The 24,637-nt window shown below is 64.5% G+C and overlaps 1 protein-coding gene across 1 annotated transcript in view; it reads right to left on the minus strand.

Moving 5' to 3' along the window:
* Nucleotides 1-5,082: 5,082 nt before the first annotated feature.
* NPDC1 (neural proliferation, differentiation and control 1) overlaps nucleotides 5,083-24,637 on the minus strand; it is a 71,166-nt gene continuing 51,611 nt past the window's right edge. The window contains exons 3-9 of the mRNA XM_075906050.1: nucleotides 14,314-14,409; nucleotides 13,287-13,463; nucleotides 12,714-12,780; nucleotides 11,024-11,108; nucleotides 10,669-10,748; nucleotides 8,964-9,060; nucleotides 5,083-8,275 (exon numbers count right to left, since the gene is read on the minus strand). Of these exons, the coding sequence (XP_075762165.1) occupies nucleotides 8,198-8,275; nucleotides 8,964-9,060; nucleotides 10,669-10,748; nucleotides 11,024-11,108; nucleotides 12,714-12,780; nucleotides 13,287-13,463; nucleotides 14,314-14,409 (680 nt within the window). The 3' untranslated portion in view covers nucleotides 5,083-8,197. The remainder of the gene's footprint in view (nucleotides 8,276-8,963; nucleotides 9,061-10,668; nucleotides 10,749-11,023; nucleotides 11,109-12,713; nucleotides 12,781-13,286; nucleotides 13,464-14,313; nucleotides 14,410-24,637) is intronic.

Below are 24,637 nucleotides of genomic sequence, written 5' to 3' on the forward strand. Positions count from 1 at the left end.
ACGAGCCCCCCGGCAGGTACTCCTGCAGTGCAGAGCGCACTGTGCATGCAAACAGCCCCAGACATGGCAAGCACAGCGGAGTTGGCAGGTAAGAGATGCCAGCGTGAAAGCCCCGTGTGCCAGGCCCCTGGTGCACTCGGACAGGAGCGTGTTACGGGGCACCCAGCCCCTGGCCTGAATTACGCAGGGTGGGAGAAAGGGAGGACGTGAGGGGTGATCCTGGGCCCTTGTGGGGCAAATGGGGGGCTTTCTGGTCTCCGGGGGCTGCATGGAGCCATTTCCATGGCAAGGCTTGTACACGGAGCCCCAGGAACGCAGCTGCAGCCCCCTCTGGGCTCCTGGGAAAAGGCCGAGGCAGGAACTTGCACTAGTAGAAACAAACCTCCCAGAAGGTGCCACAGCGTCTGGGCAGCAGGGCCGAAGCCCCAGGCTGGCCTAGGAGCCGGGCCCTGCCCTCAGGAAGCGCCGGCTCTGAGGTGTGAGGAAGTGACACTGCAGGATTCCAATTGCCGGGATTCTCGGCTGCTCCTCCCCGGCTCCGGCGGGGGACAGGACACTGGGAGAGGCGCCTTCAGCTCCACAATCAGCCTCCTGCCTTTGATTTATTGTTCTGCGGCCTGGCCCCCTCCTCCCCCCCACCCGGCTCTTTCACTCCAGCCCCCAGGAAGCACATCAAGCCAGCCTGCCGGGCAGCAGCCCCACACATTCCAGCCCCCTTTCATATACAGCGCCCTGCGGAAGGGGAGCCGCTGACTTTGAACCGGCCCTCTGGGGAAGGGCTGCCCATTGTGGAGAGCAGCGTTTCCCGGGGGGGGGGGGGGGGGGAGGGGTCCTCTACATTTCAATGCAGCAATTCTCCTGGGGCCGGCTGGGGGGGTTTCTCGCATTGGCCCGGGGGTCGGCGTGCGGCTGGATCCGCTTCGTTCAGCTCCCGGGAGCGGAGGGGCTGGGCCGCTGGGGGGAGGACCCTCCGACACGCCGCCAGGTCCAGTTGAGCCAGGACACGGATGGTGTCTAAGAGGAGCCGGCTGCGCTCCGGCAGCAGGTGGAGTCCCGTTCCCCAGGCAGACGGGAGTTTTGGGAGGCTCAGCACAGCAGCCAGCGGTTTGCAGCAAGGCCTGGCGCTGGTCACCCACGTTGGTCCAATGCCGCAGCCCCGGTGCGCGGGCCCAGCCCGAGCCGTTCGACGCCCCCCTCGAGGCAGCCGGAGCGTCCGCAGGGGCTGACCAGCGGGATGCCCCCCCACCCCGAGCCCGACTCAGAGAGGGCAAGCGTTCGGCAGCACAGCCGTGGGCGAGACACACAGGACACCGGCAGGGACCGCAGGGTCTTGCTCATGCCCTAAGCATCCGAGCCTGCGACCCCTCAGAGGGGCCAGGGTTCAGCTGGGGGGGCTTGGCCCTCGCTGGCATTCGGGCCCCCTCAGGGTCTTGATGCTTCTGAGCTGCTTGGCCCCTGGCGGTGTTCTGGGCGGGGCGGGGAGGGGGAGGTTGACGGTCACACGTGAGAACCACACCAGGGCCCAGCCATTGGAAAGGGCCCTTTGCCAGCCTGACCCGAGCACCAGGGCCGTCTGCAGGAGCCTGGCCCAACTAACGCTCGCTCTGGAGCCAGCACTGGCCCCGTGGAATCGCTTGGCCCATTGCCCCAGGGTAGACAAGCCCTAGCTGAGATTAGTCTTTAGGTCACGGCGAGGCCTTTTAAGGGCAAGCCTCCAGCTTTCTACCTCCTCATTGGTTTTGGCCCAGGACCAATGCATTCTGGGACTTGTAGTTCCCCAAAGGCACTCAGCCAGTAAGCTGAGATCAAGGGGCGCCGGAAGCAGGGGGCACAGGCTGTAAGTCCCCCCATTCCACTGAGGAGGTGGTGGGGTGGTTTGGGCAGGGGCTGTAGTGGCTCTCAGCTCCCAGGAAGTCGGGCAAGGGGAAGGGCTCTGGAGGAGACCAGAGAGAAGCAGGAAGGCAGGGGAAAGAGCCAGGCGTCGGGTGGGAAAGCTGAGGCTGGAGCAGAGGAGTAACCGGAGTTAGGGACGGATTAAGGGGGGGGGGGGTAGCTGGGCAGCTGCTCGGGCACCAACCTACGGGAGGTGCCTGATGGCAGCTGTAAGGGGCACCGTGTGCCGGGGGCGGGGCTGCACGTGTCACGTGGCCGCTGCCCGGGGTGCAGGAATGGCTCGAGCCGGCCCGGACCAGAGCGGTCACTGTCGCTGGGAATGGGGCATTGTGGGACAGCCGCTGGAGGACTGGTAGAGTCAATGCAGGTCACGCAGTGTCTACACTCACTCGAGTCCTGGCTCAGCAATGCCAGGGAGGCGGTTTCACTGTGTCACGAGCAGGGGGACTGGGTCATGCCTGGAGCAGTAAGGCCATGCAAGACGATTTCCCTTCACCTGGCACCGTCCTGTAGACCAGCCAGGGCCCTGGTCCTGCAAACTCAGCGGCGTAAGGCCAGTCACTGAATGCGGAGAACAGCCGCCCTCGGCCCTACGATGTTACTGTCAAACCAGGACCGAGTGCACCAGGGCGAGCGTGGACTGAGGGAAAGGCTGGAGGCAGCGTGCAAGGGAGAAAAGCTAAAGGGACGAGTGCGTTTAACTTGTCTGAACCAAACCAGTGTTTCTCAACCTTTTTTTAATAAAGTACCCCTTAAAAATTATAAGTGTCCCCCGCACCTACAGTTTTCAGACACGGGGGCTGTGTCTAGACTGGCCAGTTTTTCCGGAAAATCAGCCGCTTTTCCGGAAAAACTTGCCAGCTGTCTACACTGGCTGCTTGAATTTCCGCAAAAGCACTGACTTCCTACTGTAAGAAATCAGTGCTTCTTGCAGAAATACTATGCTGCTCCCGTTCGGGCAAAAGTTCCTTTTGCGCAAAACTTTTGCGCAAAAGGGCCAGTGTAGACAGCTCAGATTTGTTTTGCGCAAAAAAGCCCCGATCGCGAAAATGGCCATGGGGGCTTTTTTGCACAAAAGCGCGTCTAGATTGGCACGGCCGCTTTTCCGCAAAAAGTGTTTTTGTGGAAAAGCGTCTGTGCCAATCTAGATGCTCTTTTCCGAAAATGCTTTTAACGGAAAACTTTTCAGTTAAAAACATTTCCGGAAAATCATGCCAGGCTAGACGTAGCCAACATTTTTTTCTACCATCGCAACACATTTGTTTAAACAACTTCATTGTAGCCAGGCAGGCGATGAAATTTTTGGGTATAAAAAGTACAAAAATAATAAAGCGCTGGAAACCGTAACACAAAAATTCCGTTTTCTCCAAAGTTCGGTTGTGTTGACGTAGCCCCAGACTTCTCTCGAGTGCCCCAAGGGTTCTCGTACCGCCGGGGGAGAAGCACTGCTCTAAACACTGACTGATCCGAGAAGCGGGGCTGGGGCAGGCATCGCCTGGTGCTGCAAGTGCAGACACACCAGGGAGGGAAGGTGACAGCATCCGGGGGCTGGGAAGAGAGAGAGAAACAGATCGAGCCCAGGGTGCTCCGGGGAGCTGCGGCCGCTACGGCACTCGGGCAGGCTGTAGGCCTCGGCTGGCCAGTGTCTGGAGAAGGGCCTGGCCAGGCCGGGCTTGCACTGGCCAGGCTTCCCCCCGGGGCTTGGCTATGAACATTAAAGCCTGTTCCAATTCCAGTCGATGCCCTTTTGCACCTCGCTGCCGGGCCCCTCGTCTCTGGAGCCCAGCACGGCTCAGCGCTGCAACCGGCAGGGAAACACCCTGGCCTCGTTCTTCCATCGACGGCTCAGGAGCAGGGACCGGTAACGTGCCCCAGGGAGAGCCCCCAGCGTCGGTGCTACAAGCCTCTGAGGGCTGCTAGGACCTACGGGCGCCAGCCGGGGAGAGGTGGTAGCAGAAGACTCGGTCTGCACTGAGCATGCTCCAGCCCAGGGCTGCAGGGATTTCAGTGCCCTGGCTGCGCTGGCACCAGCCACGGAGCTGAGGGCTCCCCAGCGACTGCTGCCATGGCTCAGGCTGCACTGGGGCAGCAGGCGCAGAAGGGGCCGGCAGGAGAGCGTCGGCCCTGAAGGGTCTGCAGCCAATCCAGTGCATGGCCCTGCAGACCTGCGCAGAGGACTCAGCATTCTAACATTCCCCCCCCGCCGCCACACCCGGCAAGAACCAGCCTTTAGCTTTGGCCTGCTTAGTGGGGGCCCAGCGGGCGTCGCATGGGACTGCCAGGGGTGCGGGGGCACAGTTACACCGGGTGGGAAACGGCCCACCGCCGTGCAAACCCAGCATGCGCATGCTGGAAGAATGCAAGGGAACCGGCCGGTCCTTCTGCCGGTGCGCCTCGCCCTGCAGCCAGCGGCTCCCCTTCCGGGAAGGCCCGGCGCGCGGCGAGAGGCAGCCGCAGGGCTGTCCGGGAAGGCCCGGCGCGCGGCGAGAGGCAGCCGCAGGGCTGTCCGGGAAGGCCCGGCGCGCGGCGAGAGGCAGCCGCAGGGCTGTCCGGGAAGGCCCGGCGAGAGGCAGCCGCAGGGCTGTCCGGGAAGGCCCGGCGCGCGGCGAGAGGCAGCCGCAGGGCTGTCCGGGAAGGCCCGGCGCGCGGCGAGAGGCAGCCGCACCCCAGCACCGCTGAGGCAGGGGCTTGTGACTAGTGTTCCCAGCGCCGTGAAGACGCGGCCGCAGAGCTGCGCTCCCACACACCACACGCTCCCTGCGGTTTGAAAGACGGTCGTTTAATAAAACTTTCTGTTCAAAATCATACAATCCGTACAACGGGCGGGGGCTCCAGCGACGCTACGCACTGGAAAGGAGCCGGCGTCGTAAAGTGACAACACAGCACTGAAGGCCGGGGCCGCCGGGCTGCAGCCGTGCCGGGGTGCAGAGGCGGACACAGTGTTTCCAGGGCGCGTGGGGTTCACTCGTGGGCCCACATGCGTTGCTCTTCCCTGCAGGCCTCGTGCAAAGGCTGCAGCTCAGCTCCCTCCCAGTAACTCACCTGGGGGCCAAGGCAGGAGGCCGCCCAGAGAACCCAACCTTGCATACATCTGGGGAGGAGAGAGGGGGGGAGGTTGGAGCCAGTGAAACAGCCTGAGAGTCAACTTTGGGACAGATCCTGTGTGCAGGGGGGGACGCCCAGCCTTGGGGGGGGGGGGGAGGAGGCTGTCTACAGCCACACAAGACAGACGCGGAGTGCGGAGACTTGTATCCCCGAGGCACCGTTACAAATGGGCAGAGCTTTAAAGGGCCCACGTCTCATGGCCTGTGACTGGCCCGTCAGTCACACACACCAGCAGCAGCGAGGCAGAGTGAGGAGGGTAGCTGTGGCCAGGCCTGCCAACGGGGGGTAGGGTTGCCAGGTGTCCGGTATTCACTCGGACAGTCCCATATTTGTGTCCCTGTTATAGGGCTGTCAGACGGTTGAACCAAAAATACCGAACATCCCACTCCCCCCCAAAAAAAGGGGGACTAAAATTGTTGAGCGGGGGGGGGGGGGGGGGGGAAAGGACTCCAAGACTTATTAAGCAAAAAAAAAAAAAAAAAAAAATTTAAATAATACAACAGCATTAAAACAGCATGGCCCCTTTCAGGGTGAGCGCTGAGTTAGACTAGGGATAGAAACAGGGGAGCGGTTGAGCACTAAGACCCAGGGAAGGCACTGCTTCCCCTTGGTCTTTTTGCCGGCGGCCATTTTGTGTTCTTGCTCAAACCAGAACTTAGCTTCCCTGCGGAACAAGGTAAAATGGGGTTCGGGGGCAGGGGGTTGGGGGTGTCGTAGCCCAGGGAGGCCGGGGGCTAGGAGGTGCCAGTGTCCGGTATGTTCACCTCCTGGCTGGGAAAAAAATCAGAAAATACCAGACATTTTAGGACTCTGGTATTTTCTGAAATTTTTTACCCGACAGAAGGCGAAAATACCGGACACCTGACAACCCTACCCCCAGCCAGTAAAAACCCAGAAAATACTGGAAAATGTCCAGTATTTCCTGTTTCCCTCTGACAGAAGCCTGGCGGGGACAATTTTTCTCTGCCATGTGTGGCACGTGCAGGGGCGTGAGGAGTGCAGGGCTATTTAAAGGCGCAGCGCTTGCTTTGCTTTGATGGGTTTTTTGCTTAACAACTTTGGTCTCCTCCCTTTTTTTCTCCCGCCCTCAACAGAATTTTTTCCCCATTTTTTTTTGGAGGGGGCGGGTGTTTGGTATTTTTGGTTAAACCATCTGGCAACCCTAACGGGGGGAACTGCCCCCGGGCCTGGCGATTCAGCAGGGCCTGGGACTCCCACATGCCCTTGAAATGACTGTCAGAGCGCCGGGTGGTGCGCTCCGGGATGGGAGGGGCGGTGGGCTCGGGCGGCACTGTGGGCTGGCTGCCCCCGCCCCCGCCCCCACTTGCCCAGGGGCCCAGTAAGTCCGGCAGCCCTGGCTGAGCCCAGCAGCGCCTATGGAGCAGTGTGCGGATACCGCCAGGCCTGGCCGTGGTATCAGTCTGGAAGGGGAACAGAAACGTGCCCCATTTCATGCAAGGAGGCTGGAGCCCCAGGCTCCTGGCAGCCACCAAGGGAGGGGCCAAGGCTGCATGGGCCAGGGCTTGGTCAGTACAGGAGCGTCCCCCCTACCCCCATGGCTTTCAGCGGGGGGTGGGGGGTGGAATGATCTCTAGCCCCTGCTGAGCAGCTCAGCTCCTCTTCCCAGCCACTGCCCTCCAGCATCCCGCGCTGGCCCGGGGGTGGGGAAGGCAAGCCGCAGAAACAGGCTGTAAGCTCCCTTGGCGGGTGTCTGCCCGCTGCCCCTTGCGTGTCCCTCCCGCAGGCTGCGCGGGGCTGGCACGGCCCAGGAGGGACAGGCTCTCCCTTTCCGAACACGGGCCCTTTTGGACGCTGCACTGATGCAAACTGAGCAGCCGCAGCCAGGAGCCCGCGTGGACCCGCAGGGTGGGGACGTGGGATCCGCCCGTACGCAGGGTTCCAGAGACGCAATTCGCAGCCGGAGCCGCAGAAGCGAGCGGCGGGCGCCCGGCCGCGTTTGCGGCTTGCAGGGCTCCAGTGCTCTCCAGGCACAAGGGGTGCTGGAAAGGGCCAGGCGGGGCCCTGGGATTCGCTCTCCTGCACACGCGGGTTTGGTTCCTTTGTGCGCCCAGGCCAGCGGGAAACGCCAGCGCTCTCCCACCCCACGGCCCTTCCCGCCACTCACCCGGCCCGGGGGCGTTGGCAGCGGGGCCGTGTGGACACACACAACCCGAGCGAGGGAATCAGAGCCCGGCCGGCGGAGAAATCCGCCCTGGGGAACCTGCAATGCTGGTTTATTGGACAAACGGGTTCACACAACGACAGAGAAGACGGGCCCTGGCCAGGCTCGGCCTTGGGAAATGCTACAAATATGGAATTATAAAACCCGCATCACAGCCAAATTCGGTGCAGGGCAAACTTGCTGCGTCAGACCCCGAGCCCCAGGGGCAGTGAGACAAAGGCACCGAGTCTAGAGCCACCCGCATGGGAAGCCAGACACCAAGTGTGGGCCAGTCCCTGGGGCTAGACTCTCTCACTCCACCGCTCCAGACCATGGTGCCTGGGGAGGGCTGGTTCCCGTTCACGGAGTTCCCACCCTCTGCTCTTGACCTGGCGACATGTAGCCTGGTCCCCCAGGGCACTCGGGTTTCTGCTGCAGTGGCACCGAGGGGCCCAGCCACGAGAAGGACGGGGACTGGTTTTAACCACGTCTACACTAGGACCTTCTCAGAAAGCTTCCCACCAGTTCAGCTACGAGCGCTCGAACGCCAGGGCTGCGTCCGGCTGCCAGTGCCAGCCCCGGGGCCTGTTAACGCCGCGCCCGCTAGGGTACCACTGCGGCAGCACCGGCCCTCGCAGGGTGGGACGTTTTCCAAGCCCCGGCGCTTGCTTTGCTGTTCATTCCTCCATCCCCACTCAGGGGCCCCTTTTCAGCTGCCGCAGCACGAGACCCCCAGCGACACAGACCAACCAAAGCCTGTGGGGGAGACACCGCTGCCCCTCGCACTATCGCTCAGCCAGCCACCTGCCCCCCGAGGGCCCCGCCCTGCCCAGCCGAACCCCCCGGGGCAGGCGGCAAGCGAGAGCGCAGCAGAGAGAGCAGCGTGAAGCCGGAGCCAGGGGCGGCCCCGCCCAGCAGGCGTGTTCCGAGTGGGTCGGACAGTCCGGGATCCGTGGCTGGAGCGGCGCGGGAGGAGCCGGGTGGCTGGCGCGCTGCCTTGCCGGGCAGGCGGCCTTCTGCATCCCAGTCGGCAGCGAGCTACTGGTGGGTCCGGGGGCCCGAAGGGGGGACGGCAGAGTCGTCGAAGAGGGGGTTCTTCACTTCCATCTCGCCAGTCTGCAGCCGCCGGCGGGGAAAGAAGGGGGGGCAGGTCAGAGCTCACCGCCCCGCTCGGGGCCCGCTAGCTACGGATCCCTGCTGGGGGGCTGGCTCGTGGAATCCCTCCCACCTCAGCAAAGCTCTCTGCTCCTTTCCCAGGGAAGGTTTTGGCTGACTAGACAGGGCCCGTCCTGCGACAGAGTTCGCCGAACGTTTTCCAGTGGGAAACCTCCAGCCAGCTCTACCAAGCAGCAGGGTCCGGATCTGACCAGGATCCCAGGGAGCCACCTTCAGCTGAGGCTGGATGGGGCCCTGTCCCCCCGGTCGGTGGGAGGAAGCCAGGAGGGGGGCTCTGAAGCAGATTTGGCATGAGGGAGGGGGCCAAGGTTTTAAAAGCGGAAGGGTGCTCCCCAAGGCTGAGCCAGGGGGCGGGGCCTCTGGGGCCGGAGCAGCACGGGGGGGAGGGGGGGGGTGTGTGGGGCACCCGTGGTCCCCACTTTTAAGGAGCTTCTGACGGTCCCGCATGAGGCCATTGTAACAAAACAACCGCCAGCCCCTTCCTGGCAAGGGAGCAGGCCTTCTCGCCCCCCGGCGCCTGAGGCCTGGCGGGGCCAGGCAGCGCCGGCTCCAGCGTCTCTCCCAAGGCAGCTCCCGCCTTAGGGGAGCTTTGGGGGCTCCCGAGGAAGCGCGCCCGCCGCCGCCGTACCGGAGCCAGCCCGGGGCACTCGTACACCGTGAAATCGCCGTCCTCGTTCTCTTCGTCGGAGGAGGCCGAGTCCGGCACTTTGGGCTCCTCTTTATGCCTGTGAAGAGACAGGCCCGTAGGGGGGAGGTGAAATCCCCTATTGCCCCTTCTGCCCCACAGCCCTCCCACTGCAGCAGGGCAGCCCCAGCCCTGCAGCCGACGGCCCCTCAGGCTAGGTCAAAGCCAGCGGGGATTCCTAGCACCACCCGCCCGGCCCCTCCCCCCGCCCGGCTCTAGCCTCGGTCGGTCCTTATTGCGGGCAGGCCCCTCCCCCCGCCCGGCTCTAGCCTCGGTCGGTCCTTATTGCGGGCAGGCCCCTCCCCCGCCCGGCTCTAGCCTCGGGCGGTCCTTATTGCGGGCAGGCCCCTCCCCCCGCCCGGCTCTAGCCTCGGTCGGTCCTTATTGCGGGCAGGCCCCTCCCCCCGCCCGGCTCTAGCCTCGGGCGGTCCTTATTGCGGGCAGGCCCCTCCCCCCGCCCGGCTCTAGCCTCGGTCGGTCCTTATTGCGGGCAGGCCCCTCCCCCCACCCGGCTCTAGCCTCGGGCGGTCCTTATTGCGGGCAGGCCCCTCCCCCCGCCCGGCTCTAGCCTCGGTCGGTCCTTATTGCGGGCAGGCCCCTCCCCCCGCCCGGCTCTAGCCTCGGTCGGTCCTTATTGCGGGCAGGCCCCTCCCCCGCCCGGCTCTAGCCTCGGTCGGTCCTTATTGCGGGCAGGCCCCTCCCCCCGCCCGGCTCTAGCCTCGGTCGGTCCTTATTGCGGGCAGGCCCCTCCCCCCGCCCGGCTCTAGCCTCGGTCGGTCCTTATTGCGGGCAGGCCCCTCCCCCCGCCCGGCTCTAGCCTCGGTCGGTCCTTATTGCGGGCAGGCCCCTCCCCCCGCCCGGCTCTAGCCTCGGTCGGTCCTTATTGCGGGCAGGCCCCTCCCCCGCCCGGCTCTAGCCTCGGTCGGTCCTTATTGCGGGCAGGCCCCTCCCCCCGCCCGGCTCTAGCCTCGGTCGGTCCTTATTGCGGGCAGGCCCCTCCCCCCGCCCGGCTCTAGCCTCGGTCGGTCCTTATTGCGGGCAGGCCCCTCCCCCGCCCGGCTCTAGCCTCGGTCGGTCCTTATTGCGGGCAGGCCCCTCCCCCGCCCGGCTCTAGCCTCGGTCGGTCCTTATTGCGGGCAGGCCCCTCCCCCGCCCGGCTCTAGCCTCGGTCGGTCGTTATTGTGGGCAGGCCGGGGGGGGGCTGACTGCTCTGGGAGCGGCAGGCCGGGGGGGGGGGGGCTGACTGCTCTGGGAGCGGCAGGCCGGGGGGGGGGGGGCTGACTGCTCTGGGAGCGGCAGGCCGGGGGGGGGGCTGACTGCTCTGGGAGCGGCAGGCCGGGGGGGCGGGGGGGCTGACTGCTCTGGGAGCGGCAGGCCGGGGGGGGGGGGCTGACTGCTCTGGGAGCGGCAGGCCGGGGGGGGGGGGGGGCTGACTGCTCTGGGAGCGGCAGGCCGGGGGGGGGGCTGACTGCTCTGGGAGCGGCAGGCCGGGGGGGGGGGGGGCTGACTGCTCTGGGAGCGGCAGGCCGGGGGGGGGGGGGCTGACTGCTCTGGGAGCGGCAGGCCGGGGGGGGGGGGGGCTGACTGCTCTGGGAGCGGCAGGCCGGGGGGGGGCTGACTGCTCTGGGAGCGGCAGGCCGTCACTCACTTTTCCATGGAGAGCATCTGCTGTTTTTGGTGCTGGTAGTGATACATCTGGGCGCTCTGAGCCAGCTTCTGATCCCCGGGCTGGAAAAGAAAAGCAGGAGGTGAACGCAGGTCTCCGGAGAGCGGCTCACTCGCGTGGCCACGGAGCCTCCGGTACAGACCGAAGCCCAGAGGCCAAGGGGAGAGGCGGGCTTTAGCCGGCCTCCAGGACTTCTTTCAAACTCTCCATGGCACAGCCCCTCCCCCGTTGCGTTGCATTACCTGCCCCAGGCGTCCTACAGGGTTTGCGCCCCAAGCACAAGGGTCAGGAACAGACCGTGCTGCGGATGGGCCGGAGGGCGCCGGAGCACGCTTACCGACAGCTTGTCGTACGGCAGGGGGCCGGGCAGCTTCTGAGCTGGGTAGTCGGTTTTCTGGGCTAGTCTGATCTCCTTCTGCAGCCTACAGAGGGGACAAGAGGCTGGTTAAGCCAACTGGGGCTGCAGCAATGAAAACTCCTACCTCCCCCTGCACGGAGCTGTTCCGGGACACGCGCTGAGCTAAAACCCATCCGTGCATCCGTCTGCTTGCTGCAGGCCGGGGGCCCTGAACCCCCGTCCCCCCTCGGGGCCGGCAGGGGAGCAAGCTCGTCCCTACCCACGGCCTGCCTGGTCTCCAGAGCGGAACGGGAAATTGAAAGCTGGTCAAAGGGAACGTGCCCTGAACGTGGAACGAGCTTGTGGAACTCTCAGCCACTGGGTGCCACCGAAGCCAGGCGCTTGGACTGGCGGGTTCCACGGACACCCAGAGCGCCTGTCGCTTGCGCCCAGTCTTGGAGGGAACAGCAAATCCCGTGCGTCCGACCGGGGGTGGGGAACACGTGGCTCACAGCCCAGCTCCGGCCTACAAGGCTCAGGGTCGCTTCCCCTCCCCCCACCGCAGGGCGAGCCAGCGCTGGTGTTCTAGCCACGTGGGGGTGCCATAGCCGGAGCATCGGCCCTGGCTCCCGGCGCAGGGGAGAGCCCTGAGCCCCACGGCCCCAATCAAGGCAAGAAGCCATGGGCCAGATCCAACCCACGGATTCTGCCTGGCCGGGGGCTCTGCGCACTGCAGGGAACCGCCCCCCCAGCTCCCATTGGCCAAACTGCCCAGGCCCCTCGCCCAGGCGCGCCCCCTCGCTCCCTAGCCCCTGCCCCGCCCAGGCCCCTCGCCCAGGCGCGCCCCCTCGCTCCCTAACCCCTGCCCCGCCCAGGCCCCTCGCCCAGGCGCGCCCCCTCGCTCCCTAACCCCTGCCCCGCCCAGGCCCCTCGCCCAGGCGCGCCCCCTCGCTCCCTAACCCCTGCCCCGCCCAGGCCCCTCGCCCAGGCGCGCCCCCTCGCTCCCTAACCCCTGCCCCGCCCAGGCCCCTCGCCCAGGCGCGCCCCCTCGCTCCCTAACCCCTGCCCCGCCCAGGCCCCTCGCCCAGGCGCGCCCCCTCGCTCCCTAGCCCCTGCCCCGCCCAGGCCCCTCGCCCAGGCGCGCCCCCTCGCTCCCTAGCCCCTGCCCCGCCCAGGCCCCTCGCCCAGGCGCGCCCCCTCGCTCCCTAGCCCCTGCCCCGCCCAGGCCCCTCGCCCAGGCGCGCCCCCTCGCTCCCTAGCCCCTGCCCCGCCCAGGCCCCTCGCCCAGGCGCGCCCCCTCGCTCCCTAACCCCTGCCCCGCCCAGGCCCCTCGCCCAGGCGCGCCCCCTCGCTCCCTAACCCCTGCCCCGCCCAGGCCCCTCGCCCAGGCGCGCCCCCTCGCTCCCTAACCCCTGCCCCGCCCAGGCCCCTCGCCCAGGCGCGCCCCCTCGCTCCCTAACCCCTGCCCCGCCCAGGCCCCTCGCCCAGGCGCGCCCCCTCGCTCCCTAACCCCTGCCCCGCCCAGGCCCCTCGCCCAGGCGCGCCCCCTCGCTCCCTAACCCCTGCCCCGCCCAGGCCCCTCGCCCAGGCGCGCCCCCTCGCTCCCTAACCCCTGCCCCACCCAGGCTCCAGCTCAGCCGGAAGCCAAGAGATGGGCCAGGTGCTGGCTGCAGGAGGTCCGGCCGCTCACCTGCACCAACAGATCCCAGCCACAATTAAAGCAACGATGCCGGCCACAGAGAACATCACGATCATCCCTGCGGAGGAAGGACACAGCACAGAGCTCCTGACGGGGCAGCACAAAGCGGACGGGGTGGGTGGGTGGGGGTGTGTGTGTGTGTGTGTGTGTGTGTGTGTGTGCACGCGCGCGAGATGGCTGGCTGGCAGGGGTTCACCCCGCCCTTGCAATAGCAAACCCCCCGGTGCCCCTTAATGCCTCCCCAGCCACACCATCACCCACACACACCTGGAGCGCCGCAGAGTCGATGACTGTTATTGCACCAGGCATGCACGGCAGTAAACCCAGCCACTCCATGGACTCATTAGCAAGCTGATTTCGGTCTCTCCCTGCCTCTCTCCTTCTCCCCATCCCGGGAACTTCCAGGAGAGGCCAGCCTGAGCTGCAAAGCTCCTTTTCGGAGCCAAACTGCCTCAAGACCCATCACAGGCAGAGCACCATGCCCCGAGGTGCTAAACCTGCTCCCGCACCGGCTGGATGAGGCCCATCTCTAGCGCTGAACTCCACAGGGAAGCCTGCACCTACCGAGTATCAGGAGGTCATTAGAGGTGACGTGGAACACCTCCACTGGAGAGCTCTTCACGGTCTTGGTGGCAGCGGTGGGATGAGATGTCACAGCATTGTGGTTTGCTCTGCTCTTCTGGTCGGACTCCCCTCTCACTCCACTGGCTTCAGGATGCTTCCCTGCAGGGGTCAAGGTCGCTGTGCAAGAAAGCAGAGACCAACAGCTGTAGCAGATGCAGTGTGATCCATCAACACCCAGCTCTGGGTCAGGGAGCAGAAAGATGCACAGAGTTTCTGTGACCAGCAAGGATAAAGGAGAGAACTCCAACATTCGCGACCCCATAGATGTTTAATGATTTAGCACCAACCAGGACACAGCATCTCAGGAAGCGAGACTACGTGCCCAGCAATCACGGGATGGAAAGGGAGAGAGAAAAGCCCATTTCCACCCAGGGAACGTCTCTCCCCAAAAGCACCTTCTTCCCCCCGTCACCAAACATGCTGCACTTCTAGAGCCTCTTGCATCTAAGAGCCTCATGGGAGAGGACATCCCTCGTTTACAAAGAGTGAAACTGAGGCACAGAGGGGTTAGGGGAGTTCCTCCAGGTCACCCCGAGTTGTAGTCAAGCCAGGAATAGACCTCAGGCCCCCCTGCTCTAACCACTAGTCTGCACTGCCATGACGTGCCTGGAGGACGGGAGTCTGGGGAGCTTCCAAATGAGGAAGCGCACATGTTTTCTGGGCCCTGGGCTTTGCTCCTGCTGAAGTGTTTGCAGAGCAAGGAAACCGCCGTGGCTTGCTCGCTCCCCAGCCAGCCAGCCAGCCAGGAAATGCCAGCAACCCTTCCCTGGAAAGCCAGCAATTCCGGACGGCCCCTCTCTGAACAGCGGGGCCCTGCGGCAGGCTCGTGTTTCTTGCTTTCCACAGATTTCAGCGCGAGAGGAGCCGGAGTTGTCAGCCCCAGGGGCCTGGGGGCCCGGGCCCTCGGGAAGCAGCTGGGAGAAAAGGCTGCGGGGAGCGCGCCGGGGCAGGCGGGTTCCGGACTCACCGTCCTGGGGCAGGTGGAGGCGAGTGGCATCCTGCTTGGCCAGGGCGTCGGCTAAGAGGTCGATTTCTTCCTCTAGGTTGGGTAGAGACGTTCTCCCTGTGGAAAGAAGCAGCCAGGGGAGGGTTACTGCTCCGGCGCCCCCAGCGCATCCGGCTCCCCCGGGGCTCCCGGACGCACGTGCACGGTAGCGAGAATCCAGCTGGGCAGTGGGGAGCTCCCTGCGGCGGGCAGGCCCGACCCACGCTCTGCTGGCAGAGGGCTGGGGGCTCAGCCCGGGGGGCGCGAGGTTCTGAGGTGGGGGGCGGAGCCAGGGAGCAACCGCTGGAAGAGCTGGAACGTAAATGGAGCCTGTAGAGAGTGGCACACGGAGCCTGCGGCGACCCCTGCTCCCAACCAAGCCCCTCACCTCTTGAAGGAGGCTGGACTCTGGGGGGCAGAGACCGCACGTGAGGGCTGGCTTGCTCAGCAGCTGCAAAGCTGCATTGAACTGCAGACCCGTCGGATCACTGGGACCAGCCAAAACCAAACCCCAGGTAACGGGGACGCAGCCGGCGTCAGACGTGCCGAAGGGTTGGCGCTGGCAGGGGGGGACCTGCCGGGCTCCGGCCACCTCCACGTGTCTCAGCCCCCGGCCTCACCCTTCCCAGCGCACAGGTCGAACGTCATGCAGCAGCGAGGGGGGCATGGGACGGCACGGCCAGCCGGACTGCCGGCAGAGCTGCTGCCTTCGGAGCCGGGGGCCAGCCAGCAGCCACCGCCCTCTGCCTAAGTTCCCCCCGCAGGGGCTGAGGAAGGAGGTCGACTGGGTGGTGTCTCTGGCGGGGCAGGGGATGAATCCTAGAGCCCTAGGACCGGGAGGGACCTCGAGAGGCATCGGGTCCAGTCCCCAGCCCTCGTGGCAGGACCCAGCACTGTCTGGACCGGGGTGGGGGGTCTCCCACCCTTTTAAGCACCAGATCCCTTCTGGAATGGAAGTGCAGTCCAGGATCTACCGCAGACCCAAACACCCTTGTCCCGCCCCTTCTCCGAGGCCCCGCCCTGCTCACGCCTGCCCCCCTTTCACTGGGCTGGGGCAGGCGGTTGGGGCGCAGGCGCTGGTCTTTGGGATCTGCACGTGAGGGGCTGTGAGCGGAGTCTCGGCCGGGCTTGAGGTGCAGGAGGGGGCTCAGGACTGGGGTAAGGGGTTCGGAGCAGGCTCCAGCTGGGCCCTGCTTACCCCAGGTGGCTCCTGGGGGGTGTGCAGTGGGACTAAGGCAGGCTCCCCCCTGCCCTGGCCCTGCACCGCTCCCAAAAGCGGCCAGTGAACCCCTCCATCCCAAGCGCTGTTCTGTGGAGACAGACTCCGGGGTGGGAGGGGGGCTCCCTAGCATCAGTGCCCTCCTTCCCCTGCCCTGCCCAGCGAGCAGGAGGCTCCCAGGGAGGGGCAGCTCCAAGGCACAGGGCAGGAGGTGCGCAGCGGGGGGGGAGGGGGAAGTGCTGGCACTAGATAGCCTCTTGGCCTAACCAGTCAGGGGCCCGTCAGAGGCTCCAAGATCGACCGGAAGATCCCGATCGACTGTTGGTGACCCCTTTGCCCTAACTCCACCCTTGGACAAAAGGACATTTTACATGAAGGATTCTCCATTCGAAAAACTTACCCCTGGGTGTCATAGAACCCTAGAACCCCAGGGCGGGCAGAGACCTCAGGAGCCATCGAGTCCAGCCCCTGCTCAAGGCAGGACCAACCCAACTCCATCATCCCAGCCAGGGCTTGGTCCAGCCGGGACTTAAACACCCCTAGGGATGGAGATTCCACCCCCTCCCTAGGGAACCCAGCCCAGCGCTTCCCCACCCGCCTAGGGAAAGAGTTTTTCCTAAGATCCAACCTAGACCTCCCCCACTGCAACTTGAGCCCATTGCTCCTTGTTCTGTCACCACTGAGAACAGCCTCTCTCCATCGTCTTTGGTACTCCCGTGAGGTAGTTGAAGGCTGCTCTCAAACCCCCCCTCACTCTGCTCTTCTGCAGACTAAACAGACCCAAGTCCCTCAGCCTCTCCTCGTAGGTCATGTGCTCCAGCCCCCGAATCATTTCATTGCCTCCGCTGGACCCTCTCCAATGCGTCCACATCCTTTCTGTAGTGGGGGTCCAGAACTGGACACAACACTCCAGATGTGGCCTCCCCAGAGCCGAGTAAAGAGGAATAATCACTTCTCTGGATCTGCGGGCAATGCTCCTCCTCATGCACCCCAATATGCCATTCACCTCCTTGGCTACAAGGGCGCCCTGTTGACTCACATCCAGCTTCTCATCCACTGGAATCCCCAGGTCCCTTTCTGCAGAACTGCTGCTTAGCCCGTCGGTCCCCAGCCTGTACCAATGCCTGGGATTCTTCCGTCCCAAGGGCAGGACTCTGCACTTGTCCTTGTTGAACTTCATATTTTTTTTTGGCTCAATCCTCTAACCTGTCCAGGTCACTCTGGACCCTGTCCCTGCCCTCCAGCGTATCTACCCCTCCCCCTAGCTTAGTGTCAGCCGCAAACTTGCTGAGGGTGCAATCCATCCCCTCATCCCGGTCATCAATAAAGATGTTGAACAAACCAGTCCTAGAACCGAACCTTGGGGCCCTCAACCAGACACCGAACCGTCGGTCACTCCCCGTTGGGCCCGATAATCTAGCCAGCTTTCTATCCACCTCACAGTCCAGTTATCCAATCCAAACTTCCTTAAGCCCCCCGGTCCTCTCATTGCCTCGCTCCACTGTTCTCAGCCCAGGAGAGCCATAGCGCCGGGGGATGCCACAGCCTGCGCCACAGGCGACATCAGACTCCATCATGCTCCATCCCTTCTTGGGCTGCACCCTCAGGCCTGGCACTAGCCCCGTGCGTAGAGAAGGGGGCACTGAGGCACCGAGCTGTGGAGAGATGTGGCTAAGCTGCAAGTCACTGGCAGAGCTGGGAAAGGAACCCAGGAGTCCTAGTCTCCTGCTGTGACAATCCCCCACCTCCACGTCCATCCGCCCTCCCTCCGTCCTATTGACAAACGTGCCCCCAGCTCTCCCCTGAAAGGAAGGTGGCCGGCCCGCCCTCTGACCCCAGACAGCTGGGCAGGGAGGTGAACCGGCTGCTGCTGGAAGTTACACAACGGGAAGCCCCGAGGAGGTTGTGAAACGCCCGCGGGAGGACTGGAAAGTGATGAAAGTCTGGGGAGCAGCAACACCTCCCAGGAACAGGGCGAGCCGGCCCTTCCCGGAGGGAGGCCCCGCAGGAGTGTCTCAAGTCAGCAACCCGAGGTCGTGTCCTCCCTCGAGCCAGGCCTCCTGAGCACCCGGCAGCGACCCCACCGGCGGGCAGGGCCAGCTCGAGCCATTCCTGCGCCCCGGGCAGCCGGGTGCACGGCGTCCCTTACAGCTGCAATCGGGCGCCCCCCGTAGGTTGGTGCCCCGGGCAACTGCCCGGCTAGCTCCCCCCTTAATCCAGCCCTGCTGGCGGGACTGGAACGGCCCGGCCCCGCTTGTTCCGTTTGCACCCAGCTCGGTGGCACGAGACCATCGCCTGCAGGACGACCCGCCCGCTCAGGAGGCAGCTGTCCTGCTCGGAGCCTCCTTCAACCAAGGGCTGCAATCTGGTCCTGCCACACAGGGGCCCCCCGCTCACCCAGTCCTGCATCTTCGCCCTGGAGCTCCTCTGCGCTCCGGACGGCAGGGCCAGATCACAGGCCCCAGGCAATCCGGGGCCTTTCCAGTCATGGTTGCAAGTTACAGGAAGATCCCTAAAGCATGGGGGGGGGGGGGGCCTCGCCCCCACGGGTCCTGCCCACATTCCCCAGGGGATCTCACTGGCTTTGCCATGGGCTGGTGGAGCCCAGGGATCCAGTGAGGCACAAACCAGAATTTGCCCCAGCTGAGTTAAACCCAGAACCCCCCGGCTCGAGAGAGAGATGTGCCGTAGCGACGCCCCCAGCCAGTATGGATCCCTGCTGCCAGCGGCGGCTGCTGGCCGAGAGGAGACAGCCCACCTGCCCAGCGCAGCCCCGAGCAAAGGAGGGTCCAGGGAGCCCGGGCTCCTGCCAGCCGCGGGGACCTGCAGGGCTAGTGGCGTGTCCGGGCCCTGCTCAGGGGTGTCAGGCCATGGCGGGGGTCTCGGCGCGAGGCCGGCGGGCGTCGGGTTAACTTACCGGCTGCCCCAGGCGCAAAGGCGGCTTTGCAAAGCCACACGCTGGCGAGCGGGGGCCTGGCCCTGAGCCCCGGCCCGGTCACATGGTACGAGCCAGCGCGCTGCGAAAGGCTGAGCACCCAGGCAGCACCCATTGCCCCATGCAGAGCGCACCCCCCGCCCCTTCTCCCTGGGTGGGCGGGGAGCCCCCAGCCGCCCCCAGCTGCCACGGCGCACGGCCCGCCCCCAGCTGCCACGGCGCACAGCGCACGGCCCGCCCCCAGCTGCCACGGCGCACAGCGCACGGCCCGCCCCCAGCTGCCACGGCGCACAGCGCACGGCCCGCCCCCAGCTGCCACAGTGCACGGCCCGCCCCCAGCTGCCACGGCGCACAGTGCACGGCCCGCCCCCAGCTGCCACGGCGCACGGCCCGCCCCCAGCTGCCACGGCGCACGGCCCACCCCCAGCTGCCATGGCGCACGGCCCACCCCCAGCTGCCACGGCGCACGGCCCACCCCCAGCTGCCACGGCGCATGTTGCTTCCTGACTTGCCCCCCACCCTTCTGGATGCCACTGTCCCCCCAGCCATTACAAGCCGGACTCGGACAATGCAACAAGCCCACAGGTAGGAGCCAGCGGGCTCTGGAGGCTACGAGTCCTCCCCTGTCCCCCATGGGGCTGCAGCAGCTTCACCTCTCCGAGGAGGGGCCAGGGGCCTCCATTCCTAGCTTGGGAACCATCCGGTCTTTAGCCCTGCAGGGCGATTTGCAGCCCAAATCCAGGAGAGGGGCACCAGCTGCCAGCAGGAGCGTGGCGCTTGGCAGCTCCAGGCCACGTCCAGCCCTCCCTGGAGGAGACAGGGGCCTGCCCAGAGCTTGCAGACCTGTGGGAGGGGGGAAGCTGATGCCAGGAGTGGGGGCGTCGCTCTAGCTAAGGGCGACCGGGCGCCCAGCACCTCACTGCTGACTCCCGTGGGGCCAAAGGGGAACCCCCAGCCCAGGGCAGGGCCCCAACACTGCGAAGAGCACGGGGCAGCGGGGAAGGGGGCAGCCTCAGTGCTGGGAAGGGCAGGGCTGCCTTGGGGGAAAACCCTCCTCCCCTGCGACCACAGGAGCCCAACTCTCGCCTGCCCCCACTGCCGCTCCAGGGCACGGGGAGCGGGTGGTAAAACCCCAGCCCAGGTGAGACGGGGGCACGACCCCAGCCCGGCTCGCGCTGCCCAGCCGCACCTTGCCTGGGCGCCGGCACCGCACAGCAGGCTCTGACGGGCCAGGCCCGCTGGCGGTCTAGAGGGCAGCTCCCATTCACCTCCCAGCCCTTCGGAGCAGCCCCGCTACTGCCACGGCTCCCCAGCTGCAGCCCGCCTCTGCCCCCGGAGTGCTGGTCGGGGTGGGCGGCCTCCCACCGAACCGGGCCTGCCCGTCTCCGACTCCACCAGCGACCAGTCGCATGCTCACTGCAAACTTCGCTCTCAGGCTGCTTGGGCTGCAGCACCCGTATCTGCTCCAGCCGGGCTCAGAACCCTGCACCCCCCTCCGGACCAGCTCGCCTGTGAGCGCCTGCGGGCGGGGGCTGCTGGCATGGGTGTGTTTGTACAGCGCTGAGCACAGGCAGGGCCCCGGCTGGTTGGCCTCTGGCAACGTGCATGTTTCAGGGGGAGAGTATTAGGAGGCAGAGACAGTTACCGCAAAGCATGGTCCTGGGAGCTTTAAAAACAGACGCTGACAGGGCCCAGGCAAGTCCGTCAGTTACACAACCTGGGGCTGCTGCTGAAATTAACCAGCTCTGACCAAACCCCACCATGTGAAACTCATGCTGGGAAGTGCTGCTCATTTTGTGATGCATTGTGCAAAGGCTGCTTGCACTATGCTGCGCGCGCGCACACACACACGTGCACATGCACGCACACATCCTGGCATGTGTCACTCTGCTTCTGACTTCAGGGAGGACCTGCTGGACACAGATCAGAGCTGCTATTCAGGCACCAGGCTTTCAACAGGATTCCGCTCAACTTCACAGCCAGAAGCTGTTAAATGTTCTCGCGCTCCCTCCTCTCTCTTTCCTCCCTCTCAATTGCCTCATTCAGCCAGGGCTGTCCTCAGCAGGGAGCCTCTGGAGGATGAATCAAATCACACAAAAGGGGACCCGGGACAGAGGCGGCTCAGCATCTGGATAATTCAAGGTTACAGCAATTCCAGGCCCCTTTGGAATGTGTTGTCACTTTGAATGTTTGGAAATAAACATCAATTCCCTCCCTGTGGTCCCGTACAATAGGGTCCCTTCCCCACCCCCAAAGCCGCATCCCAGTGGCTCAACAATGCCTTTGGGCAACAGCCCAGCTGATCAGAGACTTGACTTCAAAACAAGAGACAGGAGGTTTCAAACGGGTGGAGTGAAAGCTGGGCAAACCTTTACAGCAGGCACTTAAATACCCTTAATGATGTCAGTCTTCTTTGCATCCATTGCTTTGCCAGCACTTGCAATTCTGTTTCAAGACTCGCTTCACATAGCTCAGTCTGACCCTCCTCACAGCCCAGGTCAGGACGCTGCCGCAAAGGAACATTTCTTTGAGCTAGTGCAAGTTTCTTGCAATATTTAGTGTTTTCCTCAAACCCCAGCTCCCCAAATCAGATGAGAATTTCAGCTTCCATTTAAAGAGAGGAACTTTCTAGCCCTCTGGCTTGCAGAGACAAGCCTGACATCAGACCCAAATACGCCCTAAAGTTTCAGAAACCAAAAGGAAAATAAAAACCCCTCAAATAAATACAGTTTTATATAAATCTGCCTGATTTGTAAGCCAGTCTCAGGATTTTTAGGGCCAGCGGCATGCTGTTCGAACACCTGGAGTTGGCAAAACTGCATCTGGTTTACCAAATTAAGCTACGCTAGCATAAGCCAGGGTACAGCGGCTGCCAGAGCACCTGCAGGAGAGGTTTGCATGGGTTTAGCTAGAGCACTCTAAAACCCGTGTGCAGAGAAAACAGTCACTCCGGCTCGCTGTGGCCGTGTCTATAGAAGGGCATGCCCGGGTTAATACATTGATTTCAACTGAAATCCAGACAGGTTTACGGGAGGGGCTGGCACAGCGATGGCCACGTGCCGACTCGCCCTGGCAGCTCTGAACGGCAGAACGATGCTGAGCGCCCCGGCCGAGCCAGCCCAGCGTTCCATCCCTTGACAAAGGGACTCTGGTGCGGACGGGACCCAAATGTTCGCACCTGGTCGGGTTCAGCCCTAAGGCCTGGCCCGCTCACGTCGACCGGCCGGTAAACACGCGTGGCCGTCCGCCCCGTTACCTTACAGACCCCGGCCGTGTCTGCGCTGGAGATTTCCTGGCACAGCTGCCCCAGCAACCCCCCCCCCCCCCCCAGTTTACACCGGCCACGAAGTGCTCCTGCGGCGTAGCGGGGACCGGCTCCCAGCCGCACCAGCGAAAGGGCGTGGATGCCGGTAGCAGAGCGCGGCTGCACTAGGCCGGACGCCGCTATCGCTCGGGGGGAACCAAGCGTCACATCCTGGAGCACGGAGGAGGGACGTGCAGACCAGGCCCCAGGACGGCTGAGGGGCCGGTCTGAACCCCAGCTCCAAAGACTGCCCAGCGAGGCCGCCTTTCTCCTGCAGGCTCCACTGAGCACAGCAGTGCATGCTCAGCCCAGGACATCAGCCGATCACGGGTCGGCCGCAAGCGAGCAAAGGCGTATTCAGCCCCGCACGCCCAGAACCCAGCTGTGCCGCTCCGTCCCCTTTGTGTGCGGGGACAGCGGCTCCCAAGAGCGCCCTAAGCTGGAGAGGGGAGCTTTTGAGATCACAAGGCTACATCTGCTCCTCTCCTCTGGCTGCAGAGTGACTGCTCGGAAGCCTTTGGGGCCTTGCTCCATGCAGCCCCCTCAGCCTCCAGGGACCTCGGCAGTTCGGGAGAGAGGACAAGGGAGGCCAATGATTTACACGCGAGGCGGGTGCTGAGCACACATGCCCGCGGGCTGCTCTTCCGCACCCCAAAGTGAGAACCGAGCCCTCGGTTTACGCGAAATCGGTTGTCAAACCCATTCCAGTTACACAGACGCAGGCTGCCACGCGGACGCCTCTCGGGGTTTAGAAGCGGGTCATTTTAGCCTTCCCTAAACCGGTCCCTAATCGGTTTAAGCAGCGTTACACTAAACCCGGTTTAAAACGCATTAAGAGCGTCTACACAGCCCGTCGCGCCCCTTTCACTGGGGGCGGAACCTGCACTGGGCGCGTTCTCTCGGGGACAAGCTGTAAGGCCTGGAGCCCAAGTCACAGGGATCAAACTAGCACAAAAGCACCGTGTCAACCGGCTGTGCAGCCCCGGCCTCCTGAGGCCCCTGTGGGAGGCAAACGCGTCTGCTGCTGGGCGGGGAGGGGGAAGCCGCCAGGGCAGCGGAAGGGGCCTGGGGTGCCCTGCTGGGGAGCAGTTACTGAGCCAACCGCCCCAACAAAGCCGAGCAGCAGGAGGCACCCGAATGGTCCTGCCCTGGCCATCCCGGTCCCTGCCTGCTCTGGGCCCTTCCTCCCTCTAGTGGCCGCAGCACAACACGCTGCCTGAGCAGGGACCAGGTCTCCCCAGGGCCCTTCGGCCTGTAACGGCGATGCCAAGGCACGTCGGCAGCCTGGCGAAGGCGGGAACCGGAACCCTGCCCCTCTCCTGGCATCGGTGGCGCCGGACAGGCACAGGCCACCCGCCGCAGCCGTGCTGAGCGCTGGCGAGGCCGCAGGGGGCTTGTGCCGGGCGTCTGGTCGGGCTCTGCCCAGGGTCCACACCGCAGCCATCCTGCTGCTGGCACCACGGAGCCGGAGGGGCCCAGGTTTGGCCCACAGAGGGACCGGTCAGGGCTGGGGCACCTCAGCAGGGCAGCCTCTAGATTCTTCCATGCCCAGGCCTGCCAATGGCAGGTGGAGGAGGCAATTCAAAAGGACCTGGGGCTCCTGCGGTAGCAACCTGGGCCGTCTGGTTGCCGCACGAGGCGTGCAGCACGCTCTGAGCAGCCGAGAGGGCAACCAGGGGGCAGGGGCCTGTGTGGGATGCTCTGGGAGGCCCTGAGGGCTGGCTGCCCCAGCCTCGCCCCTTCTGGGAGCACGGAGCTGCCCCCACCCTTGCCTGGCAAGCCCCCATCCGTGCCACAGGCCAGGAAATGCTGAGCGTGTGAGCAGCTGCCTCTCGTGCCACTCCGGAGTGCTCCCCGTGCACCAAGTGCGAATGGGCACCCCCGTGCGCCAGGGCCTTCGTGCGCCCCCGTGCGCCAGGGCCTTCGTGCGCCCCCGTGCGCCAGGGCCTTCGTGCGCCCCCATGCGCCAGGGCCTTCGTGCGCCCCCATGCGCCAGGGCCTTCGTGCGCCGGGGCATCGCAGGAGGCACCCTCCTGCCCTGTGGCCCAACGAGCTGCCAACAGCTTTGCCCCAGTGGCTCTGTTTTCTGCGTGCTGATCCAACAAAAGATCCTTGCAGTCGAAATGGGAGTTAAAACTGGGCACGTTTTCAGAGACCAGGGACTGCCCTGCCTGCCTGTGGGCACGTGGGTCACCCGGCGCAGGTCGGGGAGGGGGTGGACAAGCCGCTCTAAACCCTGCCTGAGAGGCAGGGTGGAACAGAGTGAAGTCACGGGAGCCCCCCGTGGGGAGCCGTGCCACACGCCGACAGATGGGGCGGGTGCTGCTCTCTGCCCTTTCCTGCACTACGCACGCTCTGTTAGCGGTAAAGGGGCCCCGATTCTGTTCTATTACTTGCGGCGTCCAGGCGGAGACGGGCCCGTTCCCGCGCCACAGCCCCACGCAGCAGCAGCGCCCCGTGTGAGCTGCGTGGCGGGAGGCGGAATCGTCTTGTAGCCACGGAACTGGCAGAACTAAACCCACGTTTCCTGAGTGACTGCGTGGACTCTGGTAAGACACCACCTCCGAGTCCTCAATTCCCTTCCCGCTAGAGTGGGAGTAACGACCCTGGTGGGGGGAGAGCAGGGGTGTGACGGTGAAAATTACCGTTTGCAGAGCCATCGAAGCCGAGTCTCGTCAATGAGATTATAAATAAAACATTGAAAGCCGTGCTGGGAAACATTCGTTTGTTAAAGAAACGTCCCTTCAGAATTCGAAACAGCTGTTGTGGAAACATTGCTCCGAGCCCACGTCTTAGAACCAACGTGTCACTCTCAGATGGGAGCAGCATTTCCGATGCAACTGAGTTG

Source organism: Pelodiscus sinensis, chromosome 22, assembly GCF_049634645.1.
Source record: "Pelodiscus sinensis isolate JC-2024 chromosome 22, ASM4963464v1, whole genome shotgun sequence".
NCBI classification, from domain to species: Eukaryota; Metazoa; Chordata; order Testudines; family Trionychidae; genus Pelodiscus; species Pelodiscus sinensis.